The following is a 27,666-nucleotide window of genomic DNA, read 5'->3' on the forward strand; positions in this document are numbered from 1 at the left end:
AGGGGAAATCACGTAAATTTCCTGTAACCAAAGTGCTAAACTCAAGGATGTATCTGCGCAGTTAATTTGGGGAGCAAATCACCTGGGAAGGTTCTAATCTCCATCCTCCCACAACTGCTGCATAAATCGAGATGACTTTATTTCCCACTAGCACAATGTGGCTCAGGGCAGAAGCCCCATGAGTTGCACTGTGAAGACCCAGAGACAGGATTGTCCCAAAGGAAGGAAACTTCTTCTTCATGCAACCCAGTCTCACTTTTCTGTATAGCTTCCTGCACTTGGTGGCTGTGGTGTTGATGCCGCAAGAGCAGACATTGACAGGCATGACTGTTGTGTTACTATGGCAGGAACAGTAGCAATGGGATGGGCAAGAATTCTCACTTCCCTCTGATCTCTTGCAGAATTCTCACTTGTCTCACACAGAATTCTCGGTTCCCTCTGATCTCTTGCAGAATGCTCACTTCTCTCACGCAGAATGCTCACTTCTCCCACGCAGAATTCTCGCTTCCCTCTGATCTCTTGCAGAATGCTCACTTCTCTCACGCAGAATTCTCACTTCTCACACAGAATTCTCGCTTCCCTCTGATCTCTTGCAGAATGCTCACTTCTCTCACGCAGAATTCTCGCTTCCCTCTGATCTCTTGCAGAATGCTCACTTCTCTCACGCAGAATTCTCACTTCCCTCTGATCTCTTGCAGAATGCTCACTTCTCTCACTCAGAATTCTCGCTTCCCTCTGATCTCTTGCAGAATGCTCACTTCTCTCACGCAGAATTCTCGCTTCCCTCTGATCTCTTGCAGAATGCTCACTTCTCTCACGCAGAATTCTCGCTTCCCTCTGATCTCTTGCAGAATTCTCACTTCTCTCACACAGAATTCTAGCTTCCCTCTGATCTCTCACAGCAGAGCAGTCTCCTAAGATCTTGCCATCAGATGCAATTCAATCGGCTTAACCATCTTGATGTCCCTCTCTATCAAAGGAATGGCATCCACCCTCTGCTTCCTTGTCTTTTGGTGGTGGCAGCATTGGCATCCTTTGATTTCACTGGCTCTTCCAGCAAACAGGTTCTCCCTAGATGGTGGAAGGATGGCACCGGAAAAGGAAGTACTGGGATTAAATTACAAAAGTGGGCAATAAAAATTTATGGGGTTGAAGACATGCAGATTAATTTGACCAAGCTTTGTTGTGGTGGAAAGATTATCAACCTTTTTAATTGTCAAAGCAATAATGAGGTCGTATATTTATGATGGTGATTGTCACTGTAAGGCTTTGAGAAATCTGTTGAGTTTTGCAGGCTCAGTCCTGTGTATCTCGCCTTTTTCATAGCTAGTAAAGAAGGCTGTTAACTATTTTGGGCCCACCTTCAGATATTCATCTTTTCCATTTTCCAAACCTGTACATGGTGGTTTTTTTTGTTTTTTTAAACAGGCTTCTTAATTCAACAGGGATGAGAGATCTTCTGAATCAAGGGGGGGGGGGAACCTTCCAGACTCCATGCAGATCTTGCAAATACAGGGCTCTGAAAGGCCCCAGGGACATGTGGAATAGACACATGAAGGTATTTGGGATGAGCACATATAATGTGGGCCTTCATATGGTCAGGTGATGAAAAGGAGCAGCACAGATGGGAAGAGTCAAAAAAAGCAGAAGTTGTGGATGAGGGTTGTCCTTTTACAGCTGGTCCTTTTACAGCTCATGCCTTCATTGTGATAGTTCGTTCTCTGCCCCCTTGAAGTGCAAAATGCCTGTTGGCTCCACGCTAGTTTGCTCTTGCATAGCTTATATCAGGGATAACCAGCTAGGTGTCCTCTGGATGTTGTTCAACACCAATTCATAGCTGTCAACTTTTCCCTTTTCTTGTGAGGAATCCTATTTGGAATAAGGGAATTTCCCTTAATAAAAGGGAAATGTTGACAGCTATGCACCAATTTCCCTGAGCCCCAGTCAACCTGTCTATTGGTTAAAGATGATTTTATGTATTTATTTTATATAAAATCATTTATAAACCTCAAAATCACCAAGTAGTGTGCATGAATACAAACATGAAAACAATAGAACAGAGCCATAAAAACAGCAACAGTCAGAGGGCCACCATGTTTGCTACCCCTAATATCCTGCAGTGTTGGATTCAGACCCATTTAAAACATCAGTCATTGCTGATTTGTCAAAACGTCCACCGTTTCTCTGCTTTTGGCTCAGCAGAGCAGCTTTACTTGGTCCCCATCTCCCTCCTCAGTCTAATTCCAACTCCTCCTTCTCTCTTTGCCTTGTACTTTGACATCTGCTCTTCAAGCTCCAGCCATTCTAAACCTAACTCCCTGGGTCTGTCTGTAGACAGAGTACAGACTGTTGTTGCAGCTGTCTTGGGCTGATACCTGCTGGGAAGGTTTCAGCGCAAGTGGTTTTGAGTGCCCAAGCAAGGAGGGAGCTAGTGAATGTCTCATATTGAGGTTTTTGCAAACATCTTCCTCCCGTCATGTGGAGATGCTTCCCAGCGCTCCTGAAAAACAAGATCTGCACTGAAACCAGCCTTGGCAGAGCCTGCAGCCATTTAAGAGCAGTCGCATTCAAAAGCGCAGAGAAGTCGTTTTCTGTCAAATTGCCCCAAAGTTACCTATTACGAAGGACCAGAAGGAGCACAATAGTTTCATTGAATGATTCCAGCCTGAAATCCATGAAGACTTTCTTTCACTGAATGGGAACATGATGACATTCTAAATTCTGATTAAAAAAATTAAACAAACACGCCAGCCACTATGTAGAAGTCATCTCTCTCTCTCTCTCTCTCTCTCTCTCTCTCTCTCTCTCTCTCTCTCTCTGTCTCCCACTCCACCCACTTTCCCCCAAGGAATATAATTCTGCCTTCTAAAAGTAGAATAAAACATTTCTATTCTAGGTAGTTGCTAATTTGGATCTGGTTTCTGGAGTTGAGAATGTTGTCTGCACAGAGTAACCAGGGGTGTAAAGGTGAAAGGTAAAGGTATAGGACCCCTGGTTGGTTAAGTCCAGTCAAAGGGGACTATGGGGTGCGGCGCTCATTTCGCTTTCAGACTAAGGGAGCTGGCGTTTGTCCACAGACAGCTTTCTGGGTCATGTGGCCAGCATGACTAAACTGCTTCTGGTGCAACGGGACACCGTGACAGAAACCAGAGTGCACGGAAACGCCGTTTACCTTCCCGCCGCAGCAGTACCTAATTATCTACTTGCACTGGTGTGCTTTTGAACTGCTACATTGGCAGGAGCTGGGACAAAGCAATGGGAGCTCACTCCATCAAGGGGATTCGAACCGCCGACCTTCTGATTGGCAAGCCCAAGAGGCTCAGTGGTTTAGACCACAGTGACACCCGCATTCCACTTGAGATGTAGGCTGAAGTGCCTAGAGGAAGGAGATCAGTGTATGAGCATTTTTGGCCACAAATCCTGGTCAGCCTGATGGGCACATCCGATGTATCATTCAGCATTGGCAGAATCTGGGGGAGCAGTGTGTGATGCCAGATGAGGCCACAGTCCCAGGGGCTCATTACATGAGTCTGGCATTTACCGCTACATTATGAGGTAAAGGACTGGAGGAAGAAAAATAATAATCATACAGCTTACATTGGTTAGGGGCCACCATATCGTTGGTTCATGAGTTTCCTGAGGAGGGCACAACTCAGCATCATGACGCATGTTTTGTGTGCAAAAAGGTCCTTGGTTCAAACCCTGCCAGCTCCAGGTGGGGCTGGGCAAGACCTGAAACCCTTGAGCAGGGGCATAGCGTGGGGAGGGCCAGGGGGGCCATAGCCTTGGGTGCTCGATTTTTAGGGGGCACAAGCTAGGTGCCCCAATGCAGGGATCTCTGTTCCACCCTGCCTGTTCCAAGTCTCTGGGCCCCAGAGCCTGGCCTAGCCTCACCGCCCCATCTCCAGCTCCCTCGCTGAATGACCGCCCATTGGGGATGGGGGGGGGATTCACCTACCAAGAGCCACATTGGCCAGCTGGACTCCTCCCTGTGTGGGTGGGGGGGGGCCAGCAGGCTGTGCAGCACAGTCCCACTTGGCTCCAGTGGGTGAGGGCTGGGCTGGAGCACAGTGGCGTAGCGTGGGGGGTGCAGGGGGGGCCGACCGCACCGGGTGCAACATCGGGGGGGGGAGGCGCTCGCACTCGCAGCTCTCTGCCCCTACCTGGCTCACTCACACTCTCTCACTGCAGTGCTGGCTGTGCGAATCCGATCCGAGCCGTTGGGCCGCCGCCCACTGTGGAGGGGGTGGGTGCCAGGCGTGCGGTGCGGAGAGAGAGCGAGGGACTATCTGGGGGAGGGACAGTGTAGCGGCCGCCCAGCGCAGCACTGAGCGCGGGAGAGAACCACACCAGACCAGACCAGGCAGCAGGAAGAAGAAGCTGGCAGCGGCGGCAGGTTAGGGGGCGCAAATTACTTGCCTTGCCCCGGGTTAGGGGGCGCAAATTACTTGCCTTGCCCCAGGTTAGGGGGCGCAAATTACTTGCCTTGCCCCGGGTGCTGACAACCCACGCTACGCCGCTGCTGGAGCACAGGCTCCCCGAACGCTCAGTGCCCCGCATGAGTGCACCCGGCAGTGTTGACGGCGAGGACTGGGCTAGCAGATGCTCGAAAAGGATGCAGTGCCGCTGCCCTTGAGAGCCACTTGAGACTTCTGAATCCGGTGATGCTTTTGTTTTTCTCTCTACTTTTTTCTTTTCTCATGCTCAGTCTTTACTAATGTAGCAGTTAATGCTCTGGCTGCTGATTCCGAGTTTTAGGCAAAGTGCAATATACACGCATACACATGTTCAAGCAGCCTCACTGCTTGGGAATTCTATGAAAAATCAGTGCATTTTTGAAACGTCAGGGGCAGATTTAAGGGAGTATGACCCGTTCGGTCACGCTGGAGCTTTGGGGGCACCACAACTATGATGTGGAATGGAAGGCGGGAGGCAAGGGGGCATCACTTAAATTTGAGACCCCAAGGTCCGCCACTGGAAAAAGTTCAGTCAGTTCTTTTCTTTCAATTGTATCCAATTGTATCCAAGCTTAGATGGAAACTTGCTCCTTGATCTCAGGAACCAGTGTACACATTTGGGTGATGAGCTCTTTAGGTGTCCAGTTGCATAGTGAACAAACAACTTTCCAAAACATCTAGGGCAAAATTCAACTAACAAGTCCATCAGCCGAAGTCCTGTGCAAGGACCTCTGCTTGCGCAATTGGGTTTCCCCCCTCTCAACCCTTTGTGCCCCCACAAATGGCTTGGGGGAGTTCAGGAGAACCCCTAGAATAGTGCATGGGGGAGAGTAGAGGAGGGGTTGTTCTTGCTGGCAATTTGAAATTCTTGTCCTGATAGAATGATCGCCATTGCACAATACTGAATTCCTCCCTTAGTAGATATAATAGTAAAAATATATATCTATATCTCACATGCTGAAACACTGTAAACAGTGGCTGCATTGTAAATGTGGAATACATTAAGTAGCATACTTTTTCCTAAGCAGAATACTTCCTGAAATACTTTAGGGGAAAAATTGAAATGTGGCATTGTGTCTTCTACCCATTTATATCAGATAATCTGCAACAAGTTAACAATTTTGTTACGTGCAGCTTCAACATCTAATTCACTGACCAACAGACAGTGCAACAAAAGCTTTATTTGATTAACTGGTGTGCAATTTTAATCGTAAATGAACATTTCAACTAATAGGGTAGCAAAGTTTGTTTTTTGGTCTATTTTGGTTCTGATGTACTGTTGTCATAGGGAAGGAAACTGAAAATATTAAGAATGGTCCTTTCTTCTAGCAATGAGAGGAAACCTTTGACTAATTGTGCTGCACACGGCAACTTAGACTTCAGGATCTCAAAGAAGACGCTTGTATTTTTGTAATATGCAGATATATTTAAACTTACTTGATGGGGTGATTTACCATTTAAATGAAAGTTGATTAATGAACATGTTTTAGCTGGCTGATAGCCCTAGGTTGGTTGGTTTTGAATACTGTTTTGTGATTTTTTGTCGCTGGTGTTGAGAGCCAAAGCTCACCTGTGTAAATTCCGAAATAAACAGGCCCTGGTCACCTGCTTCCAAAAAGGAGTAGACAGACTGCTGGAACTGACCTTACCTACATAAGCATTTCTCCATGTGTGTGGTGGGAGATAGAGGGCATGCTCACCACTGCCATAAGTCACGGATACGTGTTTAAAAACAAATAGGTTTGCTTCAGCTTTTTAACACCTCATCTTTTTCTTGCTTCTGTTAAAAAGAATGGCTCTGATCCAGCTCTGCACACAAGCTAGGCTGCCCAGTTGTCAATAGTAGCACCCAAAAGTGCTCTGAGTGTGCAGCCAACTCCACTGGCCACCAGGAGACCTGGGATCATACGCTTGGTCCCAGATTTTAAGCCATTGTCTACATATAGGGAGCCCCCCCACCCCCCCACATTAATATAGTCTTCGTTATTTTCTAATATTTAGTGTATTAAAATTGGAGCGTTTTGATGTGGCTGTGTTGACATAATCCAATATTAAAAATACTAACATTTCTTTACATATTTAACAATTCATGCCAGATTTCCCTATGGAGTCTAATAATGGCAACTGTAGAGGCGCCGGCAATGGTGAGTACATTTTATCTAATCATTTCTTCTTTTTCTTATAAAATCATAGAATGGTAGAGTTGGGAGCCAGTGTGGTGTAGTGGTTAAGAGCGGTGGACTCGTAATCTGAGGAACCGGGTTCGGTTCCCCGCTCCTCCACATGCAGCTGCTGGGTGACCTTGGGCCAGTCACACTTCTCTGAAGTCTCTCAGCCCCACTCACCTCACAGAGTGTTTGTTGTGGGGGAGGAAGGGAAAGGAGAATGTTAGCCGCTTTGAGACTCCTTAAAGGGAGTGAAAGGCGGGATATCAAGTCCAAACTCCTCCTCCTTGGAAGGGGTCGCAAGGGTCCAACCCCCTGCAATGCAGAAATCTTTCGCCCAATGTGGCACTTGAGATTAAGAGATCTCATGCTCGACCAATTGAGCTATCTGTCTTGAGAGCAGATCTTAACAATGCAGTGATGCAATACCGTCTTGATGTGTCACGACAGCGACGTGTTAATGCCATGATGTGTCGTGATCATGTCATGACAGCAACATGATGGCTGGAGGGGTGGGGATGGTCCTTTGATTGTTTCTGCCCACAGAGCCAGACAGGCAACAAGAAAGATATCTGGAGATTTAAGAAAACAGCAAAACCTTAGAGGCGCTGAATGCAAGTGAACTCTATCCTTCATGTGTCAAAGAGCCAGGGCATGAATGAAATGCAGCTGCTGAATGGAGGTTTATGGGTAGTTCTTGCTTTATCAGGGTCCTGCAAATCTACTGTCCACACGGCTAATCTCCATGTCTCTCCCGACACAAAATCCCTTTCCCCATCAACTTGAGAGCACTCTTGGGGAGTGAGGGTTATTTGTACAGATGTGCAGAAGGACAACTTCCACGTCTGTTCGGTGTAATGTGTGAAAAGCCTCAATGCGACGTTGAAATGTGGGAGGGAAGACATGGGTGGTGTCCACAAATCATGGCTCTCTGTTCAGTTGAGCCTACATGTGTGCTGTGATACTTTCCCTGGGTGGGACAGTGGAAGTGCTTGATACTGAGTCCATCTTAATCAGTATCTTCTACACCTCTGGAGGCTTGGAGGGCAATAGATGGCAGAGGACTTGCATAGATACAAACAGGCCCCATGGCAATTGATGCACAGATAGTTATTTCTTGCCTGGGATGATGAGCAGTTCCATTATTCCCCACAGAAGTTACGCCTGTGCATCGTTTGCAGATGAAAGCCCTGTGGGACCTCTTAGAGGACCATGGAAGCCCCCTCACCCTGCAGGCCAAGGTGGAGGTCGAATGCAAGTATGAGTTAAAGTTGGGTTCTGCTCAAATTTGGGCTAGGGGTTGCCGTATTAGGATTGCTTAGCATTCAAATATGTACACTATCCTTTACTGAAATGGCATCAGGACTCCCTTGAAAGTGGTATTTTATGCTATGTGCCTTGCCCCATCTAAGAGTAAAATTATACAAATTGCTTTCTGTGATGGAAGTGATGTAAAGAAGCTTTTAAAACCTTGTAGTTGAAGTGTTTTTCCTGAGGTTCATTTTTTAGAAATTAGGTTCTTTCTTGGACAAAGCTGGGTTTTAGCCTGCCTGTGGATCTATTGTAAAGGAGAGTAGTGATAGTATCCAGTATGGGATTCCCTAAAGCTAATCTCCATTGGGCTTTACAGCAAGTTCATCTTGAAATATCAGTGTCTCAAGTTTTTGAAGCCATTCTCTCTCCAGCACCTACCAGAGCTCACCCTCAATTTCCCAGCCAGCAAATCCTCCTCTTATCTTCCCTGTTCCATCATGCCTGAGTGGCTGTGGGCCAAAGTCCAGTGCCCCTTCCCCAAACCAGGATATATTCTACTGTCCTGATTGTATAAAAAACATACAACATTGGAAAATATGGAAACAATGAGGAGAAGTAGGACTGAGATGTGGAGATCCAGACCACGGGGAGCATCAAAAAATCAATAATTATAATTTGGACTATAATTTGGTCTTTTTTATTTTAGTTTTTTAATTTAAATTGGAGTATTATGGTTGGATATATTAATTGGATGTTTTTTATTGGAAAATCAATAAAAATGATTAAAAAACAACAACCACCACATTTTATAAAGGTTTTATAAAGTTGGTGGTCCTGTGGCCTTTTGGGGCTGCAACTCAGGCGCTGTGTTTATTCAGTAGTGTGTGACAGAATGCCCCTCTGCAAAGTGGACGGCCACGTTCCTTTTTGCTACCGCTATTTCATTGCTTCTTTTTTTGCCTAGCTTACTTTTCTGCCAGCCTGCCCCTTTGTGCAGTGATTTTGGACAAGGCATCCCCCACATCAAGAGCACTGCAGGGAGAAATGTATAAATTTGTCTTTTAATTAGTTTAGTGGCAGTGCAAAATGCTCCCAGTTCAACCCCTGACACCTCCAGGTAAATGGATCATAGAGTCACAGAACTGTAGAGTAGGAAGGGACCCCAAGGGCCATCTAGTCCAACCCCCTCCAATGATGGAATCACTGGCCTGGATTCAGCATTGTCTTATCACCAGCAAAAGGGCCATTGTGCTAGCATAAGGGTAAGAATGGGACACAGGTGGCGCTGTGGGTTAAACCACTGAGCCTAGGATTTGCCGATCAGAAGGCTGGCGGTTCGAATCCCCGCGACGGGGTGAGCTCCCGTTGCTTGGTCCCTGCTCCTGCCAACCTAGCAGTTCGAAAGCACGTCAAAGTGCAAATAGATAAATAGGTACTGGTCCGGCGGGAAGGTAAACGGCGTTTCCCTGTACTGCTCTGGTTCGCTGTGCTGCTCTGAGTCATGCGGGCCACATGACCTGGAAGCTGTACGCCGGCTCCCTTGGCCAATAAAGTGAGATGAGCGCCACAACCCCAGAGTCGATCACGACTGGACCTAATGGTCAAGGGTCCCTTTACCGAAGGGTAAGAATAATGGTTGTGCAGTATGAAATCTGATGCAACCGTTGCACTAGAAGCAGTGGTGTAGCGTGGGCCGCAACATCTGGGGGGGGCACGCTCGCACTCATAGCTCTCTGCCCCTACCTGGCTCACTCACTCTCCCTCACTGCAGTGCTGGCTGTGCGAATCTGATCCGAGCCGCCGGGTCGCCGCCCACTGTGGGGGGGGGGTGCCAGGCGTGCGGTGCGGGTTAGGGGGCACAAATCACGGGTTAGGGGGCACAAATTACTTGCCTTGCCCCAGGTGCTGACAACCCACGCTACACCACTGACTAGAAGAAGCTTGTTGTGCAACAGGAAGTACTGGTATTACAGTAATCTATTGCACACTGGCCATGAATGCCACGCTACTTTCCTGCCCTTCTTTTGCACAATAGAACACAATTAAAAAACTGCATTAAAAAAAACATATGGTAAAGTCTTGGCTTGTTTAATTCCTTGTTTATTTGCAGTTGCGGGGTGCATTACTGCACGACTTCCCCTCGTCGTGAAGTTGTGAAGTAACACATCCTGCACCTTCAAATAAACAAGGAATCAAACAAGCCAAGACTTTACCATGTGTGGTTTTTTTAATGCAGTTTTGAATTGTGCTCTGTAGTGAATACTGCATTTAACTTCCACACAAGCTCAGCTAGTGCCCTGCTCATGTACTTTTGCTTAGCGTGACATTGAATGCCTTGGCAGGGCTGGCAAGGGTCTCTGCTGGAGTCATATAACTGTTAATAGTATACAGTAGTGGACCGTCAAGATGGGGGAAGCAGTTCATTTCTTGTTTGTGTTACTTTCTTATATGCTCACCCACAAATCAGTACAGTGGTACCTCAAGTTACATACGCTTCAGGTTACAGACTCCGCTAACCCAGAAATAGTGCTTCAGGTTAAGAACTTTGCTTCAGGATGAGAACAGAAATTGTGCTCCGGCGGTGCGGTGGCAATAGCTAATGTGGTGCTTCAGGTTAAGAACAGTTTCAGGTTAAGAACGGACATCCGGAACGAATTAAGTACTTAACCCGAGGTACCACTGTACTGTCCTGTTCCTATGTTAATCTGTCAATTAAAAAAAAATTGCATACAAATTCAAAAACATATTTCTAATGCATCTTCTCTCAAACTGTGAAGTATATTTCAATGCTCTTTTTAAAATCTGAGAACTGTATTCAGAACAATCGGGAAGGGCAAATTCTGGTGGAGAATCAAGTTCTGACCCACACATTAGGAAGGGGCCAATTTGTATAGGAACTTACAGAAGTTGGAATTCCTCAAGCAACACTCATGGTCAGCACAGTCGTACCTTGGAAGTCGAACGGAATCTGTTCCGGGAGTCGGTTTGACTTCCAAAACATTCGAAAATCAAATCACGGCTTCTGATTGGCTGCAGAAAGCTCCTGCAGCCAATCAGAAGCCTCGCAACCCGTCAGACGTCCGGGTTCCAAAAGAACGTTTGCAAATTGGAACAATCACTTCCGGGTCTGCGGCGTTCGGGAGCCAAAACGTTCGAGTACCAAGGCATTCGGGATCCAAGGTACGACTCTACTGGGTTAGAGAGATCAATAGCCTGACAGCTTATTTTTATCTGGTTTGGAAGTGAATAAAGATATGCAAGGACACTTGAGGTTAGGGTCAAAGGATGCTTCTGCCTTTTACCGAATCAGACCACTGGTCCACCCAGCTCATTATCATCTGCACCAGGAACAGGAAACCTGTGGCCCTCCAGTTGTTATTGCACGGCAACTCCCATCATCCTTGACATTGAACCATGCTGGCGGAGGCTGATAGGCATCAGAATCCAACAATATCTGGATGACCACAAGTTCCCCAGAACTGAAATTCGCCTGCCATGCAGGGTTTTCATAAGGCACAGATGGGGTACCTGGTGTCCTCCAGACGTTCTTGGGACTCCAGCTCCCAACAGCCCCAGACAGCATGGCCAGTGGTGAGGAAGGATGGGAGTTGTAGTCCAACTGCATCTTGAAGGCCCCAGATTCCCCATCCTGGGGATATAAGAATTAACAATAAGAAAAATGTATGTGAAGCACTTTGAGCTATTCTAAGAAGTGGTGTAGGAACACAAGAGTATTATTACTTCTGCGTTTTAAGCACTGCCCTCCAGTGAGGATTAAAGAAAAAAACCCCTGGGCTGAGCATTTCAAAAGAAAGTTGGAGGTTCTCTTTGGTGTGTTATTTTCGCTGGTGAATAATGTCTCTGTGCAAAATCTAATCAAGTCAAGTCTCATCCCTGGCAACGTCAGCTGGCAAAACCTTATGTATAAATATTACCCCTCTTCCTTTGGCTAGGAAATGACATTTTTGTCTGTTTCATAAGCCTTTCTTTTTTTAAAAAAAGGTTGCTTAAAAGATTCTCCAGATTTCTGTTTTTTAAAAATAATATTTTAGATGGGTGTAAATACTTCCCTCGCCCGAGTTTTATGCAGCCAAAGAGCCATTATATTCTTAGGAGTATTTATAGTGATCTTTTCCATTCCTGCTCTGCCACTCAGAGGTCCCCTGCTCTCTCACGTGACTCTACCCATCATTCCTTGCTGTACCTTACGCCTAGAGACACTCCCTCCCCGTCCCAAGCACCCCCATGATGGGGCCTAGCCCCAAACCCATCTTTTCAGTGAAGTTTGGGGTTGACCTTTCAGCTGGTGGTTAAATGGAAGGGTAGTCACAAAGGGTGGAATGCAGCTGCCCCCTTGCCTCTTTCGATTTGAGATACAAATTTTTGAAGATTCATGCGAAAAACACAGTGGGCATTCTTATCCTCTCACTAGTTACAATATTCCCTGATACTCGCTTCCAGTTGGCCATTCTCCCCCCGCCACATTCCTGCAAATGTATGTGTGTTTGTTGTGCTTGCTTTTCACATTTAAAAAAATGCATGTATTTCCCACCTTTTCTGAGGCCCTTTGCTTCCTCTCTTCTTCCTTACTTTGACCCATTGCCCCCATTTTCTGCCTTAACACATAGCCCAACTCCTCCTGCCTCTTGGGGACGTCTCCCTCCCTCATCAATCCTGCTTGCTCCATAGTTTATTCTTTCTTTTCTGCTAGACTTGCTCCTGCCTCCAGCCTTCAGCCACTCTCTACTTCCTCAGGGTCCTTCCTCTTCCCTCTCTTCCCTGCTATTTTCTGGTATAGACCACCAGTTGGTTGACCGGGTGAGATTTGCCTGCTGGGCAGCCTAACCAGCAACCATTTGATAGTCGAAAGTGAAAATTTCTAAGCAGCGAGAGGGAGGCTTTTGGTCTGATGGCTGCCTATGTTATAGAGCCAATCAATCCTTGGTTTCACTTTTCTCCACTGTTGGTATTTGGTCGGAGGCAGTGGCAGACTTTGGGCTTTCAAATTTCAGCGGTGCCCTGTGCGATGCCAAAATTTGGTGCCCCCTGCCCCTTGCCTTCCATTCTACATCATTGTTTTGGCACCCCAGCAATGCCCTCTTGGCTCAGCCTCCAATACGGGTGAACTGGTCACACTCTTCTAAATCTGCTAAATCAGTTTGGGGGGGGGGAGTAGATATTGGGTGATCACCAGTGTAAGTTTCCCTCTCTGCTTGTTTCCTTCCCCTAAGCTAGGGATTATAGAATTGTAGAGTTACTCCAACTCCCTGAAATGCAGGAATATTTATTTATTTGTTATTTGTTTATTTATTATTAAGTTTACATACTGCCCTATACTGGTTCACAGGTATAAAATCACAATATAAAAAACACAAAATACACAATCGAAATAAAAACAGGAACAACCCAATAACCCCTTGCAAATGGTAAAACAGAATTTAAAACACACACATGCAATATTTGTAATAAAACATGTAAAAATAAGCACCCACCAGGTATCGCCAAAGAGTAGATTAAAAGATCAATTTAACTGTCTTTCAAATCAAAACATTTTAGCCATCTCCCCCAATTGTAACCATTCATAGAAGCTCTTTGATCTATTAATATGCAGCTGTCCCATAAGGGAATCGAACTTGCAACCTTGGCATCATCAGCACCACACTCTAACCAACTGAGCTATCCAACCCCTTTCTTGTGCTAGTGGTGGGCAGGGCCTGAGGCAAATGCAGGCCCAGAAACCAATGTGCCCCATTCCTTTGTAGCAGGCTATGTCAACCCCTCTCATTCCTCCATCCAGGAAAACAAGAAGCATTATCAGAATTCAAGAACACCCTCCAGCCAGGCAAAACCCCCCAAAGGATGTGTGTGTTTAGCAGGGGCAGTGAGGAATGTGGCCTGGGGGTTGGGTAGCCCAGAGGGCCAGCTACAAAGAGTCTTCATACCTGTATCCTAACCTGCCAGCTGTTTGATGACACCCCTCTTCCCTACATTGGCCAAGTGCTCCAGAAATAAAAGGTGGGGCAGATACAAGGCACCTGTAGCGTTATGTAGATTGGTGCCTGGATTTTTCAACTTTCAAATTCCCAAAATGACAGGTGCTAAAAAGTTATAGCATGACCTGGGAATTCAAAATATATTTTGGTTAAATTAACATAATTTAGTGAAATGTGTGTAAAACCGGAAAATTGCATAGCAATCATTAAGAACGATTGTCAACCATTTGCAGGTTATACTCATATTATGTTTACTAATTATTATGTAGGAAGCGGGAGGAGTTGTCTTGTTGTTTCGGTTTAAATATTTACTTTTGTTTAATCCTGTATTTTATTTTGTGAGATCTTTTGATGAAGGGTGTTATATACATACGTTTAATATATACATAATAAAATAAATAAACCAGTCGTTTAGCATTACCTGACATTTCGAGAAGGTAAAATTGAGATTCTGTGGTTTTCCAGTTTATGTGTACTTTCATCAAGCATAGACTTACCAAGCTAAATGTTGTCCAGTCACAAAAATAATAGCAGATTCCAGTTCCTCACACCCAAATACGTATTTTTAAGACTCCCCAGTGAACAAAATTTGCAAAAATTAAGTTTCACTCCCTAAAATGACATGCCCCAGCCTGCTTTGGTTTTATTAACTTCAGGCTCAGGAATAAATTGGTTTTTTGCTTGTACTTTTTTTTGGGGGGGGGGGATACTGAACCTTTAATAGTTTTCTCGAAGAGGGAATGTTAGCTGTTGTTGCTGGCGCTCACACAATCCAACAGGGCATGGGCTTCCACTGCAAATGACTTGCTACCATTTCAGCATATATGAATAAGTTCTGGAAAGATTGAATAGTGTGGCTTACGGCTTTTGAGTGTTTATTTCCTCTGATGCAAGGAATTTCTGTTGTGTTTCTCCCCCAGAGCGCTGCAAATGCAAGCCAATAAAAGCAACCCAGAAGACTTATCTTCGGAACAATTACAACTACGGTAAGCACAGCGGCCTTCAGCTACCTTTGAAGTAGGGCAGAAGGTACAGTGGAAGCAGGAAACGGTTGATAGAAGTGGTTTCCTTGGCATTTGCCCTTGCCACTCCACACCCTCACGAGGCAAGTGATCGCAGCCAGAGCTGCTGGGGAAAATGAATTAATTTTAAGTGCCTGTCAAATGGCTCCCACACCCTTCCATTTCCATGTATAGAATAGAACAGGGGTAGGCAAACTAAGGCCCGGGGGCCAGATGTGGCCCAATCGCCTTCTCAATCTGGCCCACAGACAGTCTGGGAATCAGCGTGTTTTTACATGAGTAGAATGTGTCCTTTCATTTAAAATGCATCTCTGGGTTATTTGTGGGGCTTGTCTGGTGTTTTTACATGAGTAGAATGTGTGCTTTTATTTAAAATGCATCTCTGGATTATTTGTGGGGCATAGGAATTTGTTCATTCCCCCCCCCCCTGCCCAAATATAGTCCGGCCCACCACATGGTCTGAGGGACGGTAGACTGGCCCTCTGCTAAAAAAGTTTGCTGACCCCTGGAATAGAAGGTAGGTTAGGCTGTGAGGTAGGTTAGGCTGAGAGGCAGTGCCTGGTCTGAGGTCACCCAGTGACTGGCTTCATGGCTGAATGAGGATTTGAGCCCTGTTCTCCTAGGTACTTGGTGACACTCTAATCGCCACACTACATTGCCTATAGGATTATAAAGATGGTTCTTGATGGAGATATGGGAGAGATGCATTCCCACCCTCTCCTAGCTGCTGTGTTAGCTCAAGGCATTTCAGAGGCAGCAACAGGGAAGGTGAAGGAGAGCTGACTTTCTTAGCTTCTGCCTTTCCTATTGACATGTCGTAGCTTTTGTGTAACAGTAGAAGCCATGATGGAAGGCTGGGGTCTGCACTTTGCCCCGGACTTTGTGCTTTCCTTCGAAGAAAGCCCTTCTGGAAAGAAAGTTAGGAAGCATAAAGTGTAGTCCTAACTAACCCCACTCAGAGAGTCCAAACACACATGGACAGTCCCTCTCCCTCACTGAGAGTCACATCTCCACCTGACCATTCAACTCTTAGTTTCCAGCTTAAACTCCACACTCTCCTGATGGACTGAGCAACTCTCACTGGTTGCTGGCTTGATCTCTGAGTCAGAGGAGGGCAGCAGGATGTCTTAGGCCAGAAACACTATGGGTTTTGCTTGCGGAAATGCTTCCAGTTGATTAGGTGCTTCTGGGTCTGAGTACTATTCCCTCAGTCCTATTCTAGACCCCTGGCCTCATCCTTTGAAGAAGGGGAGTCTGACCCCAGGCCATGACAGGATTGGGCACAAGTGCATCCATCCCTCCAAAATGGAGGGCGAAAACCCCCAAAGGACTAACGAGGATGGATTACTAGGCACAGAATGGGGAGAGGAGGAAACTGGCAAAAGCGAGCATGGAAGAGAGTGGTTAGAGCATTGCCACATGTTCTCGTTGCAATGGGGGGTGGCTTTTCCACAGGGAGCACTGGGCTTATGGCATGCACGTCCTGCTAAAACACGAGAAGCTCTACTTGTATTGCCGATCCACCAGCTTTTGGAGACATTCCCTCGATCTCTCAACCTCTTTTTTAATGGTGTTTTCATTTTAATGAGGCTGATTTATTGTGTGTTTTGATTATGGGTGTTTATCCATTTCAGCGTTTCAATTGGTTTGTTTGATAGTGTAACTACGGATGGTTATATTTTGTGTAACCATTTTTTTTTTAGACTTCGTAAAAGTATACAAAGTAAAAGCTGCCATAGAAGCTGATTTGGGCATGAAGAAGTATATAGACAGACAAACAAGCCACTGTGTTGCAGGGCCCCCGCGTGGAATAATAATTAGCACGATAACAAAATAAATAGCACCATAACATGACGATAAGACTTCCATTTAAAACAAACAAGCAGACACGACATTGGGCTCAGGAGCATATAAATATTCAAAGGAGTAAAAGCTTTAGGCTGATGCAGCTCTGGCTGCCGTAACCTTAACCCCTCTTTCTGTTATTTTTCTCCAGTCATTCGAGCTAAAGTGAAGGAGGTGAAGACCAAATGTCACGATGTCACTGCAGTAGTGGAGGTGAAGGAGATACTAAAGTCTTCCTTGGTGAACATTCCTAGGGACACTGTAAACCTGTACACAAACTCTGGCTGCCTCTGCCCACCTCTCAGTGCTAACGAAGAATACATCATCATGGGTTACGAAGACGAAGAGCGCTCGAGGTAACTGTTCTTTCTCCCCCGCTTGCTATGGGGGGCCTTCCTGAAGAGGGATGCTACATCGGTTTGTACCACTACATAAAAGGTCCCATTGCACATTGGGAACTAGCCTTCCAAAGGTCTTTTAAGTATGCTGAACAAGGCCTCATCTGAAGATGTATCAGTAATCAGGCTGATGCATATGGAAGAAGATGCTCCCTGACGCATTGGTCCACACTGCGCAAGGCTTTAAAGTGTGGAAATGAAAGTAACATAAGTACCTTCCCCTCAGCGAGTAATGGAGCTGCCAGAAAACATTTCTAGGGATGTAGCGGTATGGGGTAAGGGGGGGGGGGCGGCAATTACCAGGGAAGAAGAGTTTGAAGAAGAAGAAGAGTTTGGATTTGATATCCTGCTTTATCACTACATTAAGGAGTCTCAAAGCAGCTAACAATCTCCTTTCCCTTCCTCCCCCACAACAAACACTCTGTGAGGTGAGTGAGGCTGAGAGACTTCAGAGAAGTGTGATCAGCCCAAGGTCACCCAGCAGCTGCATGTGGAGGAGCGGGGAATCGAACCCGGTTCACCAGATTACGAGTCTACCGCTCTTAACCACTACACCAGAAGTTGAGTGGTAGTCCATAGTTGGCCACAACTGCTATCATTCCTTACCATTGGTCATGCTGGCAAGGATAGATGGGAAGGCATCATACTGGTGACCTCTGTCTTCATAGGTTGCTTTCTCCCCTTCTTGAACATAAAGCATTCCCTTTGTCCCTAAATATATTCATTATGCTTGTGTGTGTGTGTGTGTGTGTGTGTGTGTGTGTATCACATCACATCACATCACATCACATCACGTCCTCATATCATTATCATATATCATATCATATCATATCATCATATATTACGATGCATTGTTGACGTTGTTTTCCTGTAAATGTGTAGGTTGCTCTTGGTAGAAGGCTCCATAGCTGAAAAATGGAAGGATCGACTTGGTAAAAAAGTCAAGGTAAGACAAAGTTTCATGACTTGTTTGATCATGTTTGACCTAAGCTTGCAGAGGGATCCAGCCTTTGGCATCACTCATCAACACACGGGGAAGACTTCCAGAGCAAATGAAGTTCTCCTTCTCAGTGATCCCAAATCTCATACCATACTCTTTATTCTGAAAAGTATAAATGAACATGTAAACATGCCAAAGATTGCTGTAAAGAGATTCCACCCCCAAATATATTAATATTTATTCATGTGCCATAAAACGAAATATGACTTAAGACTAAACTGAGGCCCAAAAACCATGTCAACATTCAAAATAAATGTGAAAATCATCAAATTAGTACCAGTGTTTTGTGATTACACCTGCTATGATGATGATAAAAAAATGCACATTACTACTTGTTTATATAATAAAGCAGTTTGAATATAAGCCTGACAATCGCCTTTAAACTCTAAATGGCTTAGAAATAGGATGCTTAAAAGACAACACACCCCTCCTACCCCAAAACAACTCTGCCCATCCCCTGAGGTCAGCCGGAGAAGTCTCTGTTTGCTTGGGAACTAGACAAATAAAAGATTTCACAAGGCAAAAGGATCCTGGAGCAAATATATCCTTTTGCCGGCATCGGAATGCCATCAAGATAACAGACAGGCACTTTTGCAGCCTGGAATCTGCAACAGAAAACATTCGCCTTCCAACAGCACCTTGGAAGGTAGCAGGGTGTACAAATATCTCTCTGATCATAATCCAGCCTTTATTTATTTAAAGCTTTTAAAACTTTTTATACCAGCCTTTTATTGCTGGGTGGTTTACAAGATTTAAATATGACACCCCCCAAAAAAACACACCACTAATGCATTTTTATATATAAAAAGAGAGCAAGAGAGAAAAAGAGAGATATGAGGTCAGCAGATAAAGGTTTAGTCAATGAAACTTAAAAGAATGTGAAAAGCGTTTTATAAGCCCAGACACATAAATAGCTGTTTGCCTGGTGCTTAAAAGAAAAACAATATTAGTGCCAGGCAAGGCCCCCTCCCCCAGAAGGGCATACATTCCATAACCAGGGTGTCACAGCTGAAAAAGCCCACGCCTTATGCTTCGCTTTGGAAGTGAAGGTGTCCAGGGGAAGGGCTTCTGCAGATGATGTTAGAATATGGTTAAGTTGATATTGAAGAATCAGCTTGGCACTGAGTCATTTAGGGCTTTAGAAGTAAAACATCAGCACTCAGAACTGGGCCAGGAAGCAGCCAGGTGACCAGAGAAGCTCTTTTGAAAGTAACGAAATGATGCCTGTGATGCTGTATCCAGTGCAAGTTCCGTGCACACAATATTGGAACTTCCTGTCCCCTCCAGTCCCCTCCATGCTCTCAGCTCTGTGGGAGACTTTGTATGCTTCTTTGCATGCAAGGAAGCCTCTGGACCCTTCAAATAGCCAATTGGGTCTAATATCCAATGCAGCAGCTCGACTGGTGATTGGGAGTGGCCATTGAGACCATATGACACCGGTCCTGAAAGACCTACATTGGCTTCCAGTACGTTTCTGAGCAGAATTCAAAGTGTTGGTACTGACCTTTAAAGCCCTAAACGGCCTTGGCCCAGTATACCTGAAGGAGCGTCTCCATCCCCATCGTTCAGCCCGGACACTGAGGTCCAGCTCTGAGGGCCTTCTGGCGGTTCCCTCACTGCGAGAAGCCAAGTTACAGGGAACCAGTCAGAGGGCCTTTTCGGTGGTGGCGCCTGCCCTGTGGAATGCCCTCCCATCAGATGTCAAGGAAATAATCAACTATCTGACTTTTAGAAGACATCTGAAGGCAGCCCTGTTTAGGGAAGTTTTTAATGTTTTATTGTGTTTTTAATATTCTGTTGGGAGCCCCCCAGAGTGGCTTTATAAGTAATAAATTTATAAAGTAATAAATTTATAAGTAATAAATTGCTATTATTATTACAAATTTCTTTAAAGAGGACAAGTCTCTGGTTACTGTCAGCAGTAAACCCACTGCTGCTTTTGGCCAGGTGGATTAATAGCCAATACCACCCCAGTTAACTCCATTTGAAAGTGGATACAACACCAGTGAACAGGTTACCAGTGGTTTCTATCCATTGCTGCTAGTTATATCTGACCATGTAGAGATCCTTTTGCTGCCTCCGTTCAAGTTGTCACTGTTCTTTAAGCCCCATATCGGTTTCTCTCAATTGTGTTTGCTCTTCTGTTTCTTTTGCCGCTGCCAAGAATATGAAACAATAGTTCATTGAGTTTACTCAGTTTGTCCCTTCAGTGGTTTGGAGAGCATTAAGTCGGGAACTTCAAGTCCCCGTTTTTTGAATGACTTGGCTTTTCATATGCACTTTGTATTTAATGTCATATTCTCCAAATCCTTGCTCTGAAGCCACTTTTTCAGCATCCTGACCCCAGCATGTGGGATTAGCAACTTCTTAAAACAATCTCAGCTATGAATCTGTAGTGTTGCATTTGCCTTTTAGCGAGGGCCAACAGATTAAAAAAAAGATTTCTGGAATGATGAGCTTACAGGGAGGCAACCAGCGTTGGGTGAAAAACAATGAGTCTCGACTGCCCTTCTGACAACTAGCAAATCTATAGATTAGAAGATATAGGTCCAAAGAGGAGAGGAAAATGTTGTTGTTTGTTGTTGTCGTCCCCCCCCCCCCATGAGGCCCAAAGGTCAAGGAGTGCAAAAGGCTACTGTCTGCGTGTCACAGAGATACGTGGACCACAAGGGAATACAGAGTCCAGTCCAATAAAATAAGAGTCCTGTCAGCCTGGGTGTGGCCTTCTCCTGACTAGCAGCTGGAGATGGAGTGCAAATAAACTCCCAAGGAGAGATAATGTTCTAATGACAGTCCTGTCATTTCCATCAGGTAGATTCTCAGGAGGTGGAGGAACTGGAATTTGCAAGAAAATATACTTTAAAGTTTGCTCAGCAGCAGAGACGGATAGCACCCTCCATTTTGGCTGACAGGATTACACTGTCATCACTTAGTTCCTTCATCCATTGTTGACCACTCTGTCTGACAGATATAGCTGGAATCTCCCCCCCCCTTTTTTTGACACTGTGCTGTCAACTGATAAATATATAAATAAAGGACCTACCTACATGACTCTGACACAAAAACCCTGCGCAAACACTAAATCATCCCTGACAGATGGCCATCGAGCCTCTGCTTATAAACCTCTAAGGAAGGAGAGTCCACCACCTCCCCAGGGAGACCATTCCACTGTCGAATAATAATAATAATAATAATAATAATAATAATAATAATAATAATAATAATAATAATGTTTTATTATTTATACCCCGCCTATCTGGTGGCTCCCAACAGAATATTAAAAACATGATAAAACATCAAACATGAAATTAAATTTCCCTAAACAGGGCTGCCTTCAGATGTCTTCTAAAAGTCAGATAGTTGTTTATTTCCTTGACATCTGATGGGACAGCGTTCCACAGGGTGGGCGCCACTACCAAGAAGGCCCTCTGCCTGGTTCCCTGTAACCTCATCTCTCACAGTGAGGGACTTGCCAGAAGGCCCTCGGAACTGGAGCTCAGTGTCCGGGCTGAACGATGGGGGTGGAGACGCTCCTTCAGGTATACTGGGCAGAAAGTTCTTCCTAATGTTTAATCTGAATCTCCTTTCTTGTAACTTGAATCCATTGGTTAGGGTCCTGCCTTCCAGAGCAGGAGAAAACAAGCTCATGGTGAAGGATAGAATATATATATATATATATATATATATATATATATATATATATATGGAGAGATTAAAATTTGAAGGAATCCAGGAAGACAGAAAATGCTTGAAAAGAAACCCACAGTGACAGTTCCTGGAAGGGCAAGTGTGAACATGAGATGGGTCAAAACATATAGTCTTGGCCCCCAGCCCTAGAAGCCACAAGTTGTGGTTTGTCCCTCATACTATGGTCGCTGTCTTGCCCAGCTGTTGCACTCACATCACTTGACGGCTTTCTCTGCTCTGTTTTCTCAAATGGTTCAACAGGTGGCTTCACTTAGGCTTTATTTTTTTAAAAAACAAATAAAACTAAAGGCCCTTTTCTGGCTGAGTCATCACGTTGGTGTTGGCCAGTTCATTTGCACAGTTAATACGATCGCTAAGGTGGCCTGGGATTGCTTGATTAAAAGCATGCTGGAGGGGGAGAGGGCAATGTTTAAGAATCGTGTGTCTATGCACCGTTCATTAATATAGATGTATCCTATTTCTTGTTTTCTTGTGTTTCTAATAACACCCCTGGGGCTAATCTTACAAACATTCTTGTGTGTATAAATCATGCAACGACCTCAGTCTGAGCTGGACCACTTGCTGTGGTTTAAATAGGCTGGTGCATATAACAAAAATGGAATTGCTACCTCTTCCACCACCCCCTACCCCCAAAATAGATTTGGGGCAGGGTTTGGGGTTTAAACACAGTAGTTAGCCAAACAAAGAGGTAATACCCAAAGGTGTCGTTGTGTTAGGCTGTTGCATCAAAAAGAACAAGGAGCCTTGTAGCACCTTAATGACAGACATTTATTTGTTTATTTAGATTATAGTTTAGTAATTATGCATTGTAATTGTTAAGAGTGAATTTCTATTTCATCATTATTTGCTGATATTTAATTTTATTGTATTCTAATGGATTGGGTTTTTTTTTAATACTACTTTAATTGATATAAGTTGTTTATTTTAAAGTTACATTTTTATTATGACTCGTCTTGTATTGGGTCAGATTGTTATAAGGTGTGTGTGGTCTTCATTGCACATTTTGTTGCTTCTTCTTCGTCAGATGCAGACTGAAGCATACAGTACAAAATACTGCCTCTGTTTTTGCATCTCAAACTATCATCTTCTTCAATTATAAGAAGCCACCTTTGGTTCAAAATAGTGGGAACCAACTTGATGTAGTTAATTAAAACTGTTGATGTAGTTAATTAACTTGATGTAGTTAATTAAAACAACTGCTGCTGTTTTGCATTACACCAGAGGCGGGAATGGACTCCATCTCCTCTATCCCTGTGCTAGTTGGGGGCTGATGGAAGCTGGAGTCCACTAAGATCTGGAGGCCATGGAGAGCATGGCCAAACCAAGTGAAGATGAGTTCCAATAAATAAATAAAACTAAAGGCTGAATGTATATATATATATCTATAATATCTATATCTATTACATCTATATCTATTACATATCTATAATATTGTCACTTTGGCATGTTTTATGGTGCATTTGACTCCAGCTGCATTTAAATTATTTTGTTGCAAATTTTATGGTTATCTCTTGTATACATTGCTGTTTTTATTATGTCACACTTTTTTTTTTGTAAGCCACCTTACACTGAACAGGTAATGGGCACATATTTCAAATACAGTTTTACCTCAGGTTACATACTCTTCAGGTTACATACGCTTCAAGTTAAAGACTCCGCTAACCCAGAAATAGTGCTTCAGGTTAAGAACTATGCTTCAGGATGAGAACAGAAATCGGGCTCCGGTGGCGCGGCAGCAGCAGGAGGCCCCATTAGCTAAAGTGGTGCTTCAGGTTAAGAACAGTTTCAGGTTAAGTACGGACCTCCGGAACGAATTAAGTACTTAACCTGAGGTACCACTGTAACTCAAACAACTGCCCTTCTTTCAGTCCTATCCTACCCGACAGTATCCCTCCTCAAAGGATGTTTATACTATAAAAAATCCAGGGGCAGTTTTAGCACAAACTTTTTCCAAACTAAGATTCCAAGAAAACATTACACTCACCATGGTGATAAATATCTTCATGGTGTTTCCTCGCCCACTCAGTATAACAAGGAAAGTTCTCAGTGCATGATTTGTCCCACAAACTGCAACACAAGACAAACCCTGGCTCATTTCTCCCCAGTTTGTTTTGTTTTTCAGCGGCTCTTGCCTCATTCCTTTGCAGTTGTGGGGAGCATCTGAGGTGAGGTGGTCACCGATGATTAAGGAAGGGTGCTATGTTCACCCAGAACACCAAGCCATAGTTGAAGTAAACCGAGGTTTATAAAGTCAACAACAAATCATGATTTCAGATTGTGGCTTCTTGGTAGCAAATAAAGCATAGTGAAACATACTAAGCCAGTTTAACAAAGCATAGCTTAATAACTCATGGTTTAGTGTTATGTGCAAACCCAGAACATTATGTGATGGTCGCTAATTACCATAACCAATTGCTTGGTGGAGAATCATTCTGGGCAGATTTTCAGCAAAAGATGAATGTGACGCCAACCCATCTGCAACTATAAAAATATACACTCTTATTATGCTTATATAAGCAAAAGTATAGGTGAGATCTATTCGCAGTTTTTAAAACAGTTGTTTCAGTACTAAGAACCCACTTTTACAATGTGGATCCAGAACTTCATGTGCTAGACCAGAAATGTCAGGAGCTTGTCCTACTCGAGAGTAGGAATTCTAACAAGAAACGGAGGAGAGACACTAGATAGACATATTCTCACTGAGATGTTCCTTTTAATAAAAAATGAAATATGAAAGCAATTCACCTTCACACAGAGATATAAAAGGTTTTTTGTTAGCATTTAAGCATAGTCTGAATTGTTTTTATTCAAAAGATGAGAAGCAGCACATACTTTTTTGAGGGGAGAGGGCAAATGCAGCTGCAGTTGTTTTGGCAAGGAATTATTCCTCTTGTTTTACTATAGAATTTTGATTTTAAAGGGAAAGTCGGACATTATTTGGTAGAACTAGTATTGACGTAAATGCTGACATAGCAATGCATGGAGGCGGCCAACATTTCTAAAAAGAGGCATGTATGTTTCCTTGGAGATCAAAATATTAATAGGAATGATACACCATTGTAAAGGATACAGCAATAAAACAGAGTTTATTGAAAAAGAGGGAGGGATCAAGCTCAAGCAAACTCTTAGAAGGAGAAATAAAAAAAATTCCTTCCTGTAGCACCTTAAAGACCAACTAAGTTAGTTCTTGGTATAAGCTTTCGTGTGCATGCACACTTCTTCAGATACACTGCTCTTGGTATAAGCTTTCGTGTGCATGCACACTTCTTCAGATACTTCTTCTTAGAAGGAGGCGAAACCTGCATCAGGACCTCCTCCATGAGCTTTGTAGCAATGTTTTTAAAATAGACGTTTGTTTGTTCTTATTTTTCAGCGCTGGGATCAGAAACTCCGCCATCCTGGGAAGGGCAGAAATGAACCTGGACAAAGCGATTCTGCTCAAAAATCCAGCAGAAGCACCAACCCGCGGCAAAGGCACAACTAGATGCAAAAATGTCACATGTCAGGAAAAAAATAATAACAGTCCATGGACTTCTATAAATTAAAAGACTTGCCTTGTTGGAGCAGCAAAGAAGAAATTGCACTATTGCACGTTGTATTCTATTGTTTACTATGAGATCATGTTGTAGTCCAGATTAGTTTTATCTTCTTCTTGTGTTTTCTGGCCCCTTGTATTTGTAGGAGTATAGACACGCAGAATTTTTTATTTTATTTTTTGGTATATTATCCTCACAAATATCTGTGGACCATTTCTATGAGAGTGGTGTTTTTGTTTTTGTTTTGAAAAAAAAGGCAAATGTGACACGGTTAGCAGGTGCCAGAGCCATCGTCAACTGAATCTGTTTATGTGCTCTGAACCCATGCAATATTCAAGTTGCCCCATTCTTTTCAGCAGAGGGACTTGATGCGTTCATGCATTGTCTTCTATGCGTAAACCAAGGGTAGGCCACCGCAGAGGTCTGGAATGGAAACAGTGACACAGGGTTGGGTCAGATTACCTTCTCTGTAGGCAAAAGCTACGTGCAGCGAAGGAGTGAGATTGTGCCTTATATGCCCTCTCACCAGGCACACTGGTGAGATGCCCCAGCTTGCTGCAAATTATTTACATAGGGCTTTTCGTCTGAAATTCAGTATGTGCAGGCCCCAAGTGTATATCATTCCAGGCTGGGGAGAAACTGTGTGATTCAGTCGTTTGTGCCACTGAGATCTGGGCCGGAGGGTGCATTTTAGTTCCCCTACCACGCTCGGCGTCTATATTTGGGAGTCGGCGAAATCGTCTGAACTGGGTCACAGTCACACAGACACTCAGATCCTGACATTTCCTGGGTTTGAAAAACAAAAGGGCCAAATGTATACATGACTTGGGAACTGTGAGGGTTAACAGTCAAAATTTCAAAAGAGAAGACAAGATGATTTGCAAGTTTAGCCAAGTGGGCAAAAGAAGGTTGGACCAAACATAGCATCACATTTTCTGCATTTTGTAATTAAACTGAGAAAGGGGGAGGTTGTGTTACCCGTTAAGAGTTCACCCTCCCACACCCTCAACCCGTTAAAACCCTTGTTGGCAGTATGGAAAAGAAGGATTATACAAAGAGATTATACCAAGAGCTACCCGTACCTATTGGAGTAGGCCTGTTAAATGTCGATTCCTCTTCAATAAACCACTCACATTAAGTCTAGCTTTAAAACGTTAACCATGACGAATGCCGCACAGAGGACTCATTTCTGAATGTCTTAATCCTTGTGGGAAAGGTTTATAGAATTGTGAAGTCTTGCCAGAAGTTATGTTAAACCTGCTCCCCCTGCCCCTTCTTTTGTTCTGGAGCCACAGGAGTAGACTATCTTCACCAGGCCTCCTTTGGGGCAGAAACCTGCACTGTGTCATTTCCACATTGTAGTTCTGATTGTGTTTCAGCGGCTCCATTCAACAGCAGCGTTCGATGGTCAGCATTGGAGATGCATAACTGAATAACGGCCACTGCTATGAAAATTACGGCCAAGCACCATGCCACGTTTCTCAGTGAACAGAGACTTTATCCTGACTTTCGTTCCCCACCCGCTTGCAGGAAACATACATTTTAATAGCTTTTTGACATATTTCAGTTCCGATCGTCGCATCCTTTAAGCTTTCCGTAATGGTGCCAATAGTTGAAAAAAAAGTAATTCTGCCTCTTCCTATTATTATTTTTATATTAAAGTACGGAAATATCAGTAGAATACTGAACTAAAACAAAACAAATATTTTAGCAGAAAATAAAAACATTTATGTTACAAACTGTCAGCCTTCTCACTAATAGCAACGGTGCCTTCTGCTGGAAATGAATTCCCTGAAGGGTACTTGAAGTGGGATAGGAACCCCCACTGATGCCTGGTGCGGACCAAAGTTGAGCTTTATTTAGAGGAGCTGCCAAAATTCTGTAGCTGGCTTTTTGAGAGATGGGCAGTGGCTCCACCTCCTGCAATGACCAACACGCCCAGCGCTGACCTCCAGCTTCCCTGCTGCTTGAAAGCCCACCCCACAATGCCCAGCAGCCACTGTGCTGCCCAACAGCCTGCCAAGCACCCAGTGTGTCCCACCCCCCAGCTAGCTACGCTAGTTGTGCTGCTCTGTTGCAGCAAGAAACAAGCCAACCCCAAGGAGCCTTGTGGCATCACAGGCCTCTCTGCCCCTCGAGACTCTTCTGAGGCCACACCCACTTCTCACGGGCCATGCCCCTCACCAGCATTGCTTTGTGCTCTCCTTGAATGTTTATGCCTGGCTGGAACATGTCCGCAAAGTCTTCATAATTCGTTTTGCTTGCCAGGACTCATTATTTGCCAGTGG

The 27,666-nt window shown here is 44.3% G+C and overlaps 1 protein-coding gene across 2 annotated transcripts in view; it reads left to right on the forward strand.

Moving 5' to 3' along the window:
* FRZB (frizzled related protein) overlaps window positions 1–27,117 on the forward strand; it is a 33,820-nt gene extending 6,703 nt beyond the window's left edge. The window contains exons 2-6 of one of the 2 annotated variants that reach the window (XM_081183168.1): window positions 6,554–6,601; window positions 14,790–14,855; window positions 16,888–17,092; window positions 18,017–18,080; window positions 25,216–27,117. In XM_081183168.1, the coding sequence (XP_081039294.1) occupies window positions 6,554–6,601; window positions 14,790–14,855; window positions 16,888–17,092; window positions 18,017–18,080; window positions 25,216–25,326 (494 nt within the window). In that variant the 3' untranslated portion in view covers window positions 25,327–27,117. The remainder of the gene's footprint in view (window positions 1–6,553; window positions 6,602–14,789; window positions 14,856–16,887; window positions 17,093–18,016; window positions 18,081–25,215) is intronic. The other variant, XM_081183169.1, reaches the window with a different exon arrangement.
* The last annotated feature ends 549 nt before the right edge of the window (window positions 27,118–27,666 follow it).

Source organism: Podarcis bocagei, assembly GCF_964188305.1.
Source record: "Podarcis bocagei genome assembly, chromosome: 1".
Classification (NCBI taxonomy): Eukaryota; Metazoa; Chordata; class Lepidosauria; order Squamata; family Lacertidae; genus Podarcis; species Podarcis bocagei.